The sequence below is a fragment of the Humulus lupulus genome, chromosome 8 (assembly GCF_963169125.1).
Source record: "Humulus lupulus chromosome 8, drHumLupu1.1, whole genome shotgun sequence".
Lineage (NCBI taxonomy): Eukaryota > Viridiplantae > Streptophyta > Magnoliopsida > Rosales > Cannabaceae > Humulus > Humulus lupulus.
Window position 1 is genome coordinate 34,195,974 of NC_084800.1, and position 18,510 is coordinate 34,214,483.

Genomic DNA, 18,510 nt, shown 5'->3' on the forward strand with positions numbered 1-18,510 from the left:
AATGTGGACATGGATTGCATATTAAATGCTAGTGAATATTGTTTATTCGTATATGGCACTGACTAGTCAGGGATACTGACCTAAGAGTAAGAAATGGCATAGCGTCATGAACGCAGGGCCAAATGAAGATTAGATCTAATCGATATCGGTATTAAATGGCTCTAAGGCATTAATGCTGGACCGACCCTAAGGTCGATGAAACTTATAAGCGCTTGGCTAGTCTAAGACTAGTTACTCAGAGCCAGGGCCTAAGGCCCAGGTGACCGCTTGTCACACAGCTAGGGAACAATGTTCCAGGGTTATGACTATATGGTCATGAGGAAGGTTATGTTGGTGACCAGTCACCATGCACCTATCCTGGTTAAGATAATGAAAGGTACACTTACCTGTTAAGCCCCGGTGACCCTATCGTCACAAGGCTGAAGGGAGCTATTCCCTATTTGGTAACTTTTGGGACTGTCACCTATCTGTTTTGGACTGATAGTCCTGAATGATTATTATGATCATTGTTGATATTATATCATGCTATATTGTGTTTTCTTGCTGGGCCTTGGCTCATGGGTGCTATGTGGTGCAGGTAAAGGGAAATAAAAGCTCACCCAACCTTGAGTGGAGAGCATAGGTAGTGATGTGTACATATGCGGCCGCTTGACCACCACGGCCAAGGAGTTCTCAGAGGAACTAGGGGGTTTACCCTATTTTTGCCTCTTAGGTCGGCGGGGTTGTAAATTTAAAAACAGGAGTGACTTTTTTATATTGTAAATAACGTGTAAATGTTTTAATGAGCTCATGAACAATTTTAATAAAATATATCATTTCCTTTTTATTGGTTTTCCACCTTAAACTGTTAATAACATTTAGAACACATTTTTAACCAAAGGACTCGGGTAGCGGGTCAAATTTCTGGTTCACCGATCACCGTAACTGTTCTGGGGTAACCAGGGCTTTACAATTCTACTCATCCATTCATCATTACTTACGTTATTGTTTTACTACTTTCGATTAAATTTTACTACAATCCAACTAACTTGAGCATCAGAGTCTCATTGGCTGACACCTCATCGGTGCTCCTAATTAAACTATTGTCTCTTTCTTTTTTCTTGACAGGTTGTTGATGCTCGTTTAATCAATTGAAGGAAATCACTTCTACAATTTGGCACCCACTGTGGGGCCCTAGAAATCAGACAATTGAAAAAAGATCCAAGAGTTTGTTCGAAGAACCATGTCAGACGTGGCTAAGACACCTAATCTGGCTACCCAGCTCGCTACCCTTACTACCCAGATGAATGATGATCGCGAGAAAATGAGGAGGCTCAAAGTTGAGAATTCTGACCTGCTCGTGCAAATAGAGGCCATGTCCTCTCAAGCTACCGAGGTTTAGCCATCCCGCTTCCAAGGCCCAATCAGCCCAATGCAGCCTTAAGGCTTCACCCCTATCTCTAACAATGATGGACCGAGTCAGACAAATCCATCTCGGTAAGGAATCATCAAACTCAACCTACCAAGCCTAACATATAGGATTATATTATCAATGCAGATGAACAGGTAACCATGGCTAAACATGGACATTCATCTGTACCTGGACAACAGCAGACTCCAGGAGTCGGCTAGCCAGCCTTGGCAGCCGGACAGCAGCAGATTCCAGGAGCCAGCCAGCCAACCACTAGAGTCGGATAGTAGCAGATTCAAGGAGTTAGTCAGCCAGCCACTGGATTCGGACAGCAGTAGACCGTAGTAGCCAGCTAGCCCTTCACTGGAGCTGGTCAGAACACGCTTCAGCAGCAAGCGATCGGACTAAGACTGCCAGCCCGCCTTACCACCATCAGCTCACTTCCGATCCAAGATTCTGAGTTGGCTCGTAAATTGGCCAAGATGGAAGCACTTATCCATAGTGGAATTAAGGGAAAACATAACAACCCACAAATGGTATAGACCCTTTAAACTTTTTTCATTTCCCTCGACGTTCATCCCCAAATTTTTCCAAAAATTTGTTCATCTATAATCATAAAACATAAGAATCTCAAATTAGAAATAACAAATCCAAAATTCATGAACAAAGTACACACAAACTCAAAACATCAATAAAAATCAAAATTAAAATCACAACATCAATATAACTATGAACTCAAAACCAAAAAATCTTGTAAAATCAATAAATCAAAACTCTATGTGGGTAGAACGTAACCTCCAACCCAGATTTCAAAATCAAAATTACTAAACAAAATCAAAACCTAAACTTATCATCATATTTCAAAATCACAGCTAGATTTCATATCAAATTTCAAAATCAAAACTCAATTCCTCAAACATCATACCATATGTATTAAAAACAAAAACCAATGGAAAAAAATACTCAAGCCTTTGCTGAACAATCCTCTTTGTCATCGTCCTCCCTGGCCAAAGATGGAGCAGATCCAAGATCAAGAAAAGAGGCCCATATTCGCCCTTGCCCATCATCGACCCAACACCAATAGTCTTTATGCTCATCGTCCATTCCTGACCTAGACAAAATCATCCCATGTGAAATCAAATCCAATAAAAATAACATCATCACATCGACAACATCATCACGTCGATCTCAGCCCTGTCCCCGACATAAACTAAGCCCCATCCAAGCTCCGACGACAAATATGAGAACTTTGATTGCCTATGAAGTACATAGCTACGAACGATCCCTTGGCCCCTTCGCAACCTTGCCCATCCCAAATTAGATCTCACCCAAAGGAAGGCAAACTTCATCCGCGACCTAGGATTCCTTCCAACAACGACCTCACTGTAGGTTTTGACTTCGTTGTTGATTGAACGATGGGGTGAGGTCACGGTGAAGGAGGAAGAGTGATGCTCAGATCCCATTACAAGAGAAGAAAAAGAAGATAATAGGGAAAATAAAAAAAATTTAATTTTATTAAAATGGTTTTAATTTTATTAAATACCATTTTTGTCTTTATATTGTGCAATAGTTACCAACAATTCAGATCTTGTGTTTTGAAAAATGGAACAAAATAATACCCTAAATTTGATTTTGGTCCAACTTTTTTTTAATATTATTAAAATGCCCTCAGGTTAAAATAATTAATGATTAAAAATATATATTAGGGATATTTGCAACAAAGTACCCAATATTTGAGCTTTGTAACCGGCATAGACCCAATTTTTTTAGCGAGTAAAATACCCGAAGTCAATAAAATAATAATTTCGTCACACTCCATCTGTTACCTTCCTTAGGTGTTTACTGGACCAACACGTGTCACTTCGTGATTGGTCCAACTCATAAATATTTTTAAACATTAAGAGATGTGTCACGTCTGTTACCTTCGTGATTCGTCTATTTAAATTAGTTTTTAAGTATATGGACAACAAAATAGGTCACACATAATAACACAACTCAAATTCAAATGAAATAGACAGGCTAGGGTTTTCCTTAAATGAGTTTAGATCGTTTCTCATTGACATGCCTAAAACAAATATTAAACGAAGATGTTTGGATTGACCCCATAACCCAAAAATGACACAACAACAATTTGTTTAAAACTATACACTTTAATTTATTATATTTATTGCATCTGCAATATATTGATTAGTTAAATAGGTCATAAAGAATTGAACTTGTCATAGTTAATTGATTAATAGGCTGACCCAAATTAAACATCTTCTTTTTATAAATAAGTTACAAGTATCACGTCATGTTGTAACACACGAGTCTAGATACAATACGAACACAAACGGCCACCCCTACTTGAGTATTCAATAAAATTGTAGAACCAAAAATAAAAATATATGTATCAAACGTTAATTTTAATATTTGAATGGAAATTGGAAAATACACTATTGTATTCGAGTTAGAAGCATTATCGTACTGCTTCAATATCTTGACAGCACAATAATTCAGTGATAAGTGTTTTGTAAAGATTTAATATTTTCACCCCAAACACCCTATAACACAAAACACTTCTTTGTCTTCGTAGTACTGTCCTAAAACACAAGCAAAAATTAACTATATGATGCTAAACCCCAAATTTAAAAATTAAAAAGAAAAAAAGTACCAATTTTTTTGGAAAACGGAGACCAAAGTGAAAATGACGGAAAAACAATTCTATACCATATTCAAAAACCAATTCTAATTCCCTTGACCACAAATCTACGATATGCATTTCAGAACAGTAATGTATTCTGACCCATCCACTTCCAACTGCTTTTCCCGCATTTCTAAGCTTATCTTTCCATTCAGTCTTTTCGCTCTCTAATCTCTAGAACCAAAAAGAAATAAAAAAAGGGAGCAAATTGAAAAGTATCTATACTTGAATTAGCGATCAAGACCAAGAATAGACAGGAAGAATATCTCAAAATTTGAAACCAGACACCAAATAAGCTTTCAGCTTAAAATCTTCACAGTTGGATGCGTTTCTTTCCGACATTTAAGGCGGGGGTGAGTGAGTGATGGCTACTTTTGTCTTGTGCAAGGTGAAAAATGATCTGTTGATATCCAAAATTGCCATTCAAAATCACAAAGGAAAAAATACAGAAGCTTTACAGGTCTCAAAAGGGTGTGGTTGCTGGGGTATTGACTAGAAGCTATTGTTACTTTTTATGGTGTTTGATTGGGGTTAACAGGATTGATGGCTTTGGTGTTTCCTGCCCAAAACCTTTGGTCTCTAAAGCAGGTTCTGATTCTTCATCATCACTGTCAATGTTACTTGGAGTAAACCTGTTCTGAAGTGCTCTACGACGCAAAAGAAAAACATTGTAGTAGTAGCTCACTAAATCTGCCTTCTTCCTACGTGGAAAGTACTTGTAAATTTCATCCCAGAAACACTTCTCAAGAGAGGGAGGATTTGAGCTCACTATATTCTTAAACTTCTTTTCTTCAGCCTCTGTCCAAAACATAGTAACTTCCTCTCCCATCATAGGGAATCTCCACAGGTAAAAAGCCGAGCCCAATTCACGTTTCACTCTCATTTTTTTCTCAGCAATATGAAATTTGACACATTCAGTAGAACCCGGCACTTGACATCCACAATTTTCTTGCCTTCCCTTTCCAATAGGATCCCTTTCAACAAGAAACCTTTGCTCCGATTGATTCAGTGGCCAAACCTTGGACCCCAACCACTTAGAATCACTTTCACAAGTCTTACCAATCCAAGCCGGTACTTGAGCTTGAAAAGCAGGTCCTGTGGGAATACGGCTTGGACTATACCTATCTATAATTGAAGATTCCATAGATGAATCACCTGTTCCAATATGATCTTCAGATCTTGGCATGCCATGTCCTGGACTTCTGTCCAAATCACTCATGGGAGAGGATGAATCTGAATAGGCTTGTCCTTGTGATGCCGATTTCCCATTAAGAAGCTTCTTGCGGCATCTTAGCCTCTCTCTGAGATTGTAGGATGATCCTAGTTGATCACCATACATGCTTGGATGCATCCTTTGAGTTTTCTACAAGGGTGGTACATAATTTAACAGAATGCAAACATTTTTAGCATTTCCATTTTAGTGTAGCTAGAGCAATTGTAAATGACAACACCAGAAAAAGGTAATATCCAGATTAGAATATCAATTTAAAAAATAACCTTATGCCCTTGAGCATTTTTCTTTTTTAAAAGACAAAAAATCACAGACATACAAGGAACAATGCTAAACATAAACTTGAAAAGGAAATGTCACATGTGATATTATATACATAAAGTTAGAGTGATGCTAGAGACTAAATATATATATATATATATATACATATACTCTGATGTGGTAAATATCTTTATAACCATATACAAGATGTGGTCCCAATTTAAAAATTATGAGTGAAAAAATTAGACAAATCTCTAAATGTAAGTTTTGAATGTAAATTGTGGGTATCTCAGTCATTACTCGAAAAGTGGAGAAAATATAAAATGTCATGGCAAAACTTGAATGTTTTGTAAATTGGATGAACCTATGAGTCACAAACTATAATTTAGAAAATAAATCCAACAAGTCAAAACTTACAAAAAATTAAATTACTGTCAATTTTAAAAACAAGAAATAAATATTTAAAATAATTTAAGTGAAGTAATTTTCTTTTTAAGATTTAGTATAGACTAAGCTATTGTCATCGTAGAGAACAAAATTCAAATATAATATCATTTAGGATTATTTGCAGCAATAATACTAATTCATTGTTGATAATTGCACTTAAAAGCCAAATCAATTTTTTTAAGGCAATAATATCAAATCTTTGTTAATACTTACACTTAGTACCGAATCAATTTTTCTGACAGCAAGAATACCAAATCATTACTAACTGTTGTACTTAAATACCAATTTCATTTTTGCTCGCATTGCACTTATTTAAGATATTATAAGTGCAACTATTAACAAAGATGTGGTATTATTACCACAAATATCCCTACTATTTAAACACAAAACATATCTGAAACTAATAATTGCATACTTTGATCCCCTACAATTCAAGTAAAATATGATACATGAAATATTTAAAAGCTAAAAATTAAATGAAAGTGACATACTAGAAAAGTTGTTTAAAATCTATAGCACTCAATGCAAATATTATATACTTATACATAAGGTAAGTAATTTATGAAAATATTTTTTTTAAATCCCAACTTTAGCAAAATGATTTGTTAAAAAATTATTTATAAAATAATCGTCTTTTCAACACTCTAAGATTAGCTGGAAAAATGTTAAGAATATATATACATTAAAAACAAATAAAATGAAATGGTCATTTCAAAAGAGAAAGATGTACATTATTTTTTAATAAGAATATGCAACAGGTATACAAAGAGAAAATAGAGAAAACACTCGTTTTAATGAAGAATACGAGTTTTCAGCATATTTTTAAAACAGATCACCAATCAATATTTTAGTAGGTTTAACAAATTTAGTGTTTTTGGATTTCTAAGATCATTTTCAAATCTTAAACCAATCAACCATTTTAGATCAAGAGGTGTTTATAAATTAAAGAATTCCATAAACAAATAGGACAATACAAGTACAACAATAAACAATCGAAGACACAAACCTACCAAATGGTAATCTACTTATCTACAAAAATAGTTAAATAAATAAAAAATGCCAAAAAAAAAGTATTTCAACTCACATTTTTTCTCAATAAAGAATTTACCAAGAGAAAGTCATAGTTTGGGGCCGTTAGGTAAAGTTAGCATGTGAATGGGAAAGTATGAAAATTTCCTTGTTTGGTAGTAGTAAAGTTGTATTTATTTATCAAAAGAATAGTGATATCCTTGTCTAGAACTTGGTTAAAATAAAACTAACATAATTCATATAACCTTCCATATAAAACATAACTTTTAATTATTAAGACATTTATGCTAATTACAACGCCTACCGTGGCAATTAGTAAAAGAATGTCATCTTGCAAAATAACATTAAAAAAATGTCTATTTTCACCAATTACTCTATATTCTTATGTACAACTAAGCATTGATTTTTATATTTTCAATAATCATACACAAGATTATTGTACGTCACAGCCAAACACAAACACAATTATACAAAGTTCCACACAATCATTATTGCCTCCTTACCATTTTACATTAATCAAATAATTTTGAACACCACATACCAGACAACCCCTTTAAAAAGCCTAAAAACTAACAGAATTTTGTGCATAAATTGTAAACATGAACTCAAAAACAATCCTCGCCCTAAATTATACAATCTATGGCATGCAAGAAACTCATACATTCATTGTAAACCCTAGAATCTATGGAAGCACAAAATTCAAACAATGCTAGGTGGGCCTTAAAAATGTATTGAACTATAATCTTCCAGGAGAAAAATGACCTTAAAACTTTATGTTACTAATTGAAAACCATGAAGTAATAACTGGGTAACTAAGCAATAATTAAGGACTCAACGCACATCTGATTGCCGCTTAAGAAAATTATAAATACAATCTTAGAAAATAATAATGAGATCCTTGAAATCATATAATTTAGAAGAAGAAAGATGATTCAGAAGATATGTGGTAAGTTGTTTTCTAAAAACAAATAATTAACAAACAAGAGTGAAAACAAATGTTTAACAGTTTTCATTTTAGGGAAGAATAAAGGCCTATATTGAAAGCATCAATGAAAAAAGTACAACAATCAAAACTAGAATGCCTAACACCAACCATTCAAATTAACTTGCCTTTTTTTTAAAAAATAAATATACATAGGGTTTATATCTTTTTGAACCTGGATTTTTTACCATATGTTTTAACAAATTACTTTTTGGATAATATATTTTGTAAAATGATTAAAATAAAACCCTAAACCTAATTTTTGTCAATTTTTTTTCAACTAAAATCACAAATAATTTAACAAACTAACAATTCATAACAAAAATAAAATCATTCGATTTAAAAACTGTATTGTTATCCAAACAGCTAATGGGAAAAAACACAGGGTCCAAAAAAGTATAAACCCGTATATATATATATATATACTTGGCTTCAAAGCAGTCACCTAATGAGCCCTTTGAGATTCACATATGCAGAAAACAGGTATAATTTTAGATGAAAAATACATGAGAAAGTTGAAACCATATCAAACGGCTTCTTAAAGGAGACATGACTCATGAGGCTCCTTGAGAAATTTTTCAAATTGTAAATGGTTTTAATGTAATGTATTTATTTATTTTTTCTTTGACTAGTAAAAAATTTAATAAATCTAATAGTAAAAAATAAATAAATATTCAAATTTCATTCAAATTTAAAACATCCTTCCTTATTTTTTTCAAAAACTTTTCCTAAATAAACTGTAAACAGATGGATACTTAACACTTTTAGGCAAACACTAATAATTCATCCAAACACTATGGAATGTGACTTTTCGGCGGCTCTAAAAAAAAACCTTTAAAAGTCATGCCAAATGGCCAGTCATATGGATGGTTAGCTTGAGTTTAATTTCTCAAAGCCATCCCACCTAGTGAAAACCCATGGATTTTAGCTTTTATTTTATTCTAATAATGTTCGGGATATTTGAGAAGGAATCATATCCCAATGAATAACAATCTTATACCTGAGTCATTACGACACCTATTGTTAGCATCCTCCTAAGCTCATAATCAATCTAATCTAAAATAATATCACCCATAATAATATGTGGCTCATCCATAAATACCCAGACTTGCAGACTAGATAAAGCGGTCTAACTCAACTATAGTACACAACAAACAGTGAAAACAAGTTTAATTCAATACAACAAAGAGAATTAAATAAAGGGATGCATGCAAGTAAAAGACACAGCCGTGTACAAATGCCCATTCACAATTATTCACACACACAGACAAAAGTAAACAGTTAAATGCAGAACCATTGATAAGAGTTTTATTCAATTGACTTCCCGCAAACTAAATAAATAAATAAATAACGCTGAGAAAAAATAAATACCTGCCAATTAGACTGTTCAGGACCCAAATCAACGTTTCTCTTCAGAAAAATGGCCTCTCGAGCCAACAAGACCTGCTTCCATATTTCCCCATTGTCATGAGACTTCCATTTCGGCGGTTCTGGCAATGAACCAAAAACAGGGTCACCAGGATCTTTAGCAATCCTTGAGATCCAACCCAAAATTCCCCTCAAAGACTCCCGACTCACCTCATCAACATCACCGTTCACTTCCTCAACCGCCGGCCCAGAATCCAGCACCCTGCTCTTTTTCTCATCATCTTCTTCATCCCCCAATATTCCATCGTCACCTTCCTCCGGTTCCTTTCGCTTTCTCGTGAGTGAAAATTTCTCCCTGTCTACTGTAGCAGGATCTAAAACCGTCATCTCATCGTCATCTGTATTATCATCTGACTCAACAACCACTACAGTCTCTTTGACATCGCCTACAATAGATTTTTCACTCTTCATCGGAGTATCACCGAAAAAGAGATCATAAGACACAACCGCATTTTGATCCGAAGGTAAAAAGTCCTTAAAATCAGTCTGTAACTCCATCAGAAATCTACCCACATCGGAGACACTAGTATGACTGAGTTCAAATTCCGAACTGCCAACTACTATTCTATCTAACCACCTCTCGAAAGTATCCAAGTACTTGATATAGATTAATTTCACAGCCGCCGCGAATTTCAAACCGAGCCCAGACTCTTCAGCCACCGAACCCCACAACCCATTCTTCGAGACGGCATTGCAGCCACCTTTCTCCCTCACAGCCAAAAAAAGCTCAAACAAATCAGCACATTTCCCTTCTCCTAGAATTGGAGGAATAGGCCGAACAGTTTCCTGGTCACAGATCTCCTTCAGAAGAAGGCCATGAAAATGGTAAAAATAGCTTCGAAGCTTATCAGATATTAAGCCTTTTTCACAGCTCTTACGCTGTTGTTTATTGGGTTCGACTGCCAAACTAGACCCCTTCGAATCCGGTTCGAGATCGACCACCAACTCAAGCTTCTGTGGACTCTTGGAATGATCTAAAGCAGACCCATCAGCTAAAATCGACCACCCTGCCATTAAATCCACAATTCAGACGCCAAAAACAACAAATGGGGTTTCCTCTCGATTCGTCAAAAACATCAACAAATAAGGAAAAATAAATAATAAAAAAAATAACAAGGCAAACAAAAACCCAAAAAAAGCTATGTCCACAATATCTAGATATACAAATACGTAACGAAACCCAATAAAACAAATGCGAATTATAGCCTTTCAAATATATACCGATTAGGCATCTGGGGTCATTACGACTTTTGGGCGGGAAAGGAGAGAAAAATAAAAATTCGATCTAGGGCTTTGAAGCGAAAAATAGAATGGACCCCGTCGAAAGTTTTTATTTTTTCAGTCCCGCTCGCGCCTCTCTCTCTCCTCTTATTTCTTTCTCTCTCTTAATTTCATTTCAGATATAGTTTTTTTTTATATCTGTGTATTTGTTTTGAGAGAGAAAGATAGAGAGAGAGAGACAGAAAAGAAAACAAAAGGAAAAATAAATGTAAAAAGAGAAAAAACGGTACCAGTAGTAGAACTAGGAATAGAGAGAGGATGAGGACACAAGTGGGGTTTTTGATGACCCTCTGGTGACCGCCTTACGACCTTTGGCCTTCTTCCATTGTTCTCCCTATGTTTTCCAGTATATTCCATTTTCACCACTCACTTTCTCTTTTTTCTTATATGCCCTCTTTCAGGCGAAGACTGCAGAAGATGAGGGGGTTTTCGAAAAAAAATATATATTTTTGTTAAAATGGAGAGAGATATGAGAAGAGAACCCCTCACCAAAAATATATATATATATATATAAAAACTTAAAATATTTAGGTTTTCATAGATTGGGGCCAAACCCAACTTTATTTAGGTTTTATAAGTAGGAATACATCAACTAACCATAGTTAATTGCTGAATAGAGGCTTGAGTTAGGGTACCAAATATTGAGTTAGGTTTTTTTTTTTTAAGTTTTTTTTTGGAAAGAAAAAAATAATAATTGAGTGTGGGTTATATTGACATTCTTTGTTTTTTATATGTAATTATTAACAAAATTATCTATTTTTAATTTTTATTTTAAAAAACTATCAAATAACACCATGAACAAATCTCAATGAAAATGCTAATGTTTTTTCCCTTCTTTAAAACTAGTCTTTAAACAAATCTCAATAACATTATAAGAATCATGATTTTATGATAATAAACAATAAAATAATAGAATAAATAGAAACTATACCTCTTGTAAATCGTTAAAGGGATGCTGAAATAATTTTATATGAACAAATTGATACCACCAAATTCTTTGTCAAGTGCCCTCCCAAAAAACAAATAGGATGCTCAATTTCTAGGGTTTCTATCTTTCATCTCACCACATAAGAATTCAATTGTGTTGTGTTGTGTTATTAACCCTAATTTTGCATATATATCTTTTTTGTCTCATAAATCTACTAAACATATTATGAAATTATATTTATCTTATTGAAGATATTAAAGAGATAATTCTTCATGGTTTGACAAGTTCTTCAATTCAATTGGTTCACTTTGATATTTTGTAAACAATATTTTTTAAAAATTTCTAAATTGATTATGAAATTTAAGAATAATTTTCTAAAAAAATTGCTATTTCAAATTTAAAAAATAATTAACTTCCTAAATATTAGGAATAGTTTTCTAAAAAAATCACTAATTCAAATTTAAATCAAAATTATTTTTTTGTTTTATAATTAATTCTCTAAATCTTAGAAAGTTTTTATTTAAAAAAATATATTTCAAAATTCATTTCCACACATATATATAACTTAATAAAATAACTAAGAGATATTTGTAGCGAAAGTACCCAAATTATTACATTTGTAGCACTTAAATACCCAAGTTCTTCAATTCAATTGGTTCACTTTGATATTTTGTAAACAATATTTTTTAAAAATTTCTAAATTGATTATGAAATTTAAGAATAATTTTCAAAAAAAATTACTATTTCAAATTTAAAAAATAATTAACTTCCTAAATATTAGGAATAGTTTTCTAAAAAAAATCACTAATTCAAATTTAAATCAAAATTATTTTTTTGTTTTATAATTAATTCTCTAAATCTTAGAAAGTTTTTATTTAAAAAAAATATTTCAAAATTCATTTCCACACATGTATATAACTTAATAAAATAACTAAGAGATATTTGCAGCGAAAGTACCCAAATTATTACATTTGTAGCACTTAAATACCCAAATTTTATTTTTTTACTGGGCGAAAGTATATTTCATCCATGTTTAGTGCAATCGTTTATTTGTCGCTAAGTCTTTTAGGATCTTGGAATTAAATCTAGTGGATGCTCCCTATTATTTATTCAAAACCATAATAGAAACATAGAATCGCATAGTATACATTTAAACATCAAATTCGTAAATTAAATAAACACAAAGATATAGAAAACTTACGAATACGCAACGGATTAATTGACTCCTTCCTTTGAATTCTCTAACATTTTGTCCTTATAAAATATTAGGTATTGCAAGGAATTCAACCCGCTAGAACAAGCACCATGGTCTTCCAAACATTTCTCTAATTTAGATGTAACAAAGGGTAGGCTAAGTCTCAACACATGAGAAGACACATTTACAAAGAAAGAGAGGGAGGGGCGGCCTAGTGAGTAATTTGACAGAGTTTTCTTTACCTGAATGACTCTTAGAAAATAACTTAACTTAAGGTTATATTTATAGGCAAATGTCACACCAGCCAAAATAGAGTAGTTACCCTTTTTTAGTTAATTATTTAGTTAAATAAACAAGTATATAATTGAAGCAATTACTTGCTCACCAATCTACACATATACTCGACCACATAGGGGCATATTAGCCATTTTGATTTTTCAATTTTGTTTCCAAAATTACCCAAAATCAAATACTTCTTTATTTATTTTAAATAATAATTAATTAAATACTTATTAAAAATAAATATTTATATTTTGAACCCTTATTTAATTTATTTTACTAATATTAATACAGTTGACCCTAGTTTTGGTCAACGGCACGGAGTCTAGAAAACGACAGAAAATAATATAGGGATTGAGAAAATGATATAATGGAAAATAAAGGACACAGAGAATTATAGTGGTTTGGCCTCAGTGATTGGTAATAACCTACGTCCACTTGATACTATTATTAGTATTGAGCTCCAAAAGTGTGATCAAAGAACTAGGGTTCCCAAGTTTCACCGACCTTACAAGAAGAAAACAATACAAACGATGGATAATAGTAATACAATTCTGAAAAGAAAAAAAAAAAGAGAAAAAAGATCGATCTCCTTCCTTGAGCTATTTCTTGTGTATTTATAGGCTCAAGAAGGGTTACATGAATTATGAAATAATATATATCCTTAATAAACGGATTTGCAGGTCATAATGAAGAGATATTCTCGGATATCATCACAACTGTACAGATCTTTACATAAATGAACGGAATATACGACCAGGCTGGTCGTATATAAAACTTGATCGTTTCATGTGGAAATAATGCTGGTCGATAGGCGAGCAATATCTCTGCCACGTGTCGAAAATCCTTGCATGTCATCAACAACTGTTTTTTGGATAAACAAATACTAACTTATTAATATCAATAAAATTGCACAAATGTCTATAAAACTTTATTTTGAGTATTTCTAATTAAATCCTCAAATTTTCTCTTATTTCTAATTCTCATCTAATATCAATAAATAATTCACCATTATTTATTTATGTTGTCCAAATTAACTCGATATTACTAATTGATAAATAAATCAATTATTTGAAACTATTAAATCTAATTTTACTAGAGACGGCATGGGGACCATGGATCCATGAACACAAGCTACAATAAGTTTCCATGAGTTTATTTATTAATAAATTATCTCACAACTTATTAATTTCTCGTGACTCCACCATAGACTCGAAATTGAACTCTTGAATTCACAGAACGTATTTTTCAAACCACAAATACGTTATCTATTGTTATAACCATTACAGTCAATCAATCATCCATCGATGACTTACTAATGAGTTGGGTACAAGTTACCGTTTTACCCATCATCAGTATTTTATTCTTAACTCTCACGAAGTTCCTTATAAATGATATTTTCGTGAACTTAATTACAGAAATGAGATCTCAATCATTTAACATTTTGAATAAAGCAATTAAGGAAATCATCTTTTTACTTTTAATATAGAAGTTGTAGATTTCATATCTATGAATAGTACTCACACTCAATTACACGACTAAATCACAAAGATGTAAGTATGGGTTAGATTGTAGGGTAAACTGGTAACGAACAAGTCAAAATATTTAAATAATATAATTAGCATAATATTATCACTCAGAATTAAGATCAACTTGACCTATGGTCAACATTGTGATATTAATTAGATTCGAAAACAATGATACTTATTTATATATCAATAATCAATATTTTCAGTAATGTGTATAGTTTAGGAGGAATTTTTAACACCGCGAATAATTTTGGGGCACGATTATATAGTGGTCATAGTTCGGGGGCACTACAAGAAAAAGACTCTACAGCGATGACATCTATTGCGACGACTCCAAAGTTGTCGCTGTATGTAGGCAAAATCCACGAAATTTTATTTTTTCTTAATTTATTAAAAAATAAGCTACAGCGACAATATGTCGTCGTTGTAGGGTTGTCACACAACACAGGACCAGGCCCTCCAAATTCCTGATACCCTACAGCGACGACATGTCGTCGTTGTAGGGTATCAGGAATTTGGAGGGAACATGAGGCGGGAAATGACTCTACGGCAACAACATGTCGTCGTCGTAGGGTCTTCGTCGAAAAAAAAGATGGAAATATGTTTGTCTATAGAGACGACCTTTCGTCGCTGTAGGATGCTCAAGGAACTCAACCGCCCAGAGTTGGTTGCCTATTTGCACCCTCTATAGCGACGACTTGTCGTTGCTGTAGAGTCATCGTGGAAAAAATAGGAGGGAAATATGTTACTCTAGAGCGACGACATGTCATCGCAGTAGGATAGGGAGGGAATTTAACCACCAATAGTCAATTGCCTATTTTTTACTCCCTATAGCAACGACATGTCGTCACTATAGAGTGTAATTTAATCCACTGGTTAGTTATTTTGTACTCTACAACGACGACATGTCGTCGCAATAGGACCCAAAATAAAACATGGGAACGTGAACCACCAAAAAATTTAAGTCAAATGCCACTGCCATGTCGTCGTTGTATAGTACAAAATAGCACACGAGAGTATTCGTGTACTATTCACTATCCTACAGCGACGAGTCTCACCGTTTGAGTGAAATTGTGCGTTTGATATCAGCGACGACTAGTCATTACCTATAGCGACGACGTAGGTCACAGTGATATATCCCCCCAGGCAGAGCCTTCTTCTTCATTTTTTACAAAAACATTAAAAAACCAAAGCTTCTCCTCCGCCTCAGACCGCTGCACGCTGCCGTAAGACTCCTCCAAACCCATTTTTTTGCCATTTTTTTGTGAGGTTCATGAATCTATACCATATTTGTAATGCCCCAAATTTCCTAATAAGGTTTAGGACCTTGATTAGGAGGTCGGGAGGGCCATAATTGATTTATTATGTTATTAAATGATTATATGCATGTTTATGTGAATTATATTATTATATAATGATAAATGCATGCATATGAGTCCACATTTTATTATAAGGGCATTTTGGTAATTTGGCCCGTTGAGGGCATAATTGTGTATTTTGGTGCATGTTTGTGATTAATTGATAAGGCCACATTACAATGTGGATTTGTTCGAGTCATTCGGCATGAGACGATCTTGAGTGCAAAGTAGCGGTTTAGTCATAACAGGATTAAGTTTGTAACGCCCTAAACTCCAGGGACCGTTACGGTGTGCCTTATAAACAGTGCTAAACTCACTAATCGAGTCGTTTGGGCAAAATCGTGTAACTAAGTATGATTAGCGGTTTAGGGACTAAAAATTTTGGTTAAGATGTAACATTTCATTAGAACATTTACTGTTTACATTGGGATCTCAAAAATATAATTTAGAGGTCTATTACAAGAAAATATTTACAACAAGCCGATCTAAGCGGCAAACTAGGGTTTAACCCTAGTTCCTCTTTCAACCCTCGGCTGTGGCGGTCGAGCAGCCGCATATGTACACATCGTCACCTAAGCTCTCCAACTCAAGGATGGTCCAGCTTTCTTTTGCCTTTACCTGCACCACATAGCACCCGTGAGCCAAAGCCCAGCAAGAAAAACTCAATATGCACATGAATAGTCATATCATGATATCAAATCATAATGTGCATGCCTAGCAATAATAGCCTTCATCATGCATGCAAGCAAGTGCAAACAAATGATTATGGGGTCTTGCATCTGAATAGATGACTAATGAGTCAATCTCTGAGGACCTGCTTCTTGAATAGATGACTAGTAAGTCAATCTCGAAGTGGGCGACCAATGAGTCACACCCTGCATAGGTGACTAATGAGTCACACTCTGCACAGATGACTAATGAGTCCATCTCTGTCTAGGTGACTAATGAGTCACACTCTGTATAGGTGACTAATGAGTCACATTCTATATAGAAGGCTAATGAGTCTCACTCTTTATAGGCGACTAATGAGTCACGCTCTGTATAGATGACTAATGAGTAAATATCTGTGTGGATGACTAATGAGTCAATATCTGTGTGGATGACTAATGAGTCATACCCTGTATAGGTGACTAATGAGTCACACTCTGTATTAGTGACTAATAAGTCACACTCTGGAGGTCCCATACCCTCCTAGCCATGTGACATGTAGGTCACCTTAGCCTTTCTGGCTCTGGCTCCAATTAACTAGCCCTTAGACTAGACAATCGCTTTTAATTTTCATCGAACTTGAGGTCGGTCCAGCATTAATGCTCATTCGAGTCATTCAATGCAGATGTCGATTAGATCTAATCTTATCGGCTTGCGTTAAACACGCTAAGACTGTACTTGACTTATGCGTCAATCCCATGTGACCAGTGCTCAATACCACTGCCGAACTTGACTAATGAGTCACAGCTTCACAGTTGATACTGACACCTTTGCCAATCCCTGAATAATAAGTCAATGCTTCCTCATTTAGGTAATACAAACAGACATATATCATATGTCAAATATTCAGATATAAGGCATTTGACATGCTCATTCAGTAATCAAAAGCATAATTATAATCATGCACAATTACAGAGACTCAAGCTCTGATCAATCTCATAATCAGCATTCATGTCATGCCCTAATCTCATGTATCTTATGCATTTTCAATGCAATCAATGTCCACATATAGAACATTGAATTTAACATCCCAATTTTCCTAATGTGGTTTAGTGCCTGGATTAGGGGGCCGGGAGGTAATAATTGAGTTATTATGTGAATTATATTATAATATAATTATGTTAGCATGTTAGAGATATTAAATATGTGTTTGTGTGATTGAGACCACATTATTATGTAGACATATTTGAGTTACTCGACGAGAGGTGATCCCGATGAGCAAGTTAGCGGAAAAGTCACAACGGGGTCTTAATACCCAGCTCGGTGTGAGCTTAGGGGTATTTTAGTAATTTAGTACATTACCGGGAATTATTGGGTAATGGGAATTTATTGGTAACTGAGTGAGAATATTGAAAGAAGCGGGAATAATAGAATGTAAATTATGGATAGCGGGATTTAAGGCAAAGGACAAAATTGCCCTTGTGAGCACTTGTTGAATAGGCTAAGGGCAAAGGGAAAAATGGTCACTTTTGGTTTAAGTTTAGTGTTTGGGTGAGCTGGGATTGTTGAGAAGGCTAAGGAAACTAAAAGAAAAGAAATTCAGCAGCTCTCTTTCTCTCTTTCACGTTCTCTTTATGCTCCATGGATGTTTGAGTAGTTTTTGGGAAATTGAAGAGTAAAGCTTGGGAAATCAAGGTGTTAGGCTTGGGGAAAACAAAGGCTTAGTTCAAGTGATTCATCTCAGCTGAGGTAAGATTCTGAACTGAAAGTTATTAAGTTAGTTTAGCTGGTTTATTTAGAACTATGGTGTTTATGCATGCTAGAAAGATGGGAGGTTGGGT

At 34.1% G+C, this 18,510-nt stretch overlaps 1 protein-coding gene across 1 annotated transcript; it reads right to left on the bottom strand.

Moving 5' to 3' along the window:
* Window positions 1–3,768: 3,768 nt before the first annotated feature.
* LOC133796735 (AT-rich interactive domain-containing protein 1) lies at window positions 3,769–11,206 on the bottom strand. The gene is made up of 3 exons (XM_062234380.1): window positions 10,963–11,206; window positions 9,395–10,458; window positions 3,769–5,436 (listed from the first exon to the last, which is right to left on the bottom strand). Exons 1-3 carry the CDS (start codon window positions 11,087–11,089, stop codon window positions 4,579–4,581), a joined length of 2,049 nt encoding a protein of 682 aa, XP_062090364.1. The 5' UTR covers window positions 11,090–11,206; the 3' UTR covers window positions 3,769–4,578.
* Between the last annotated feature and the right edge of the window lie 7,304 nt (window positions 11,207–18,510).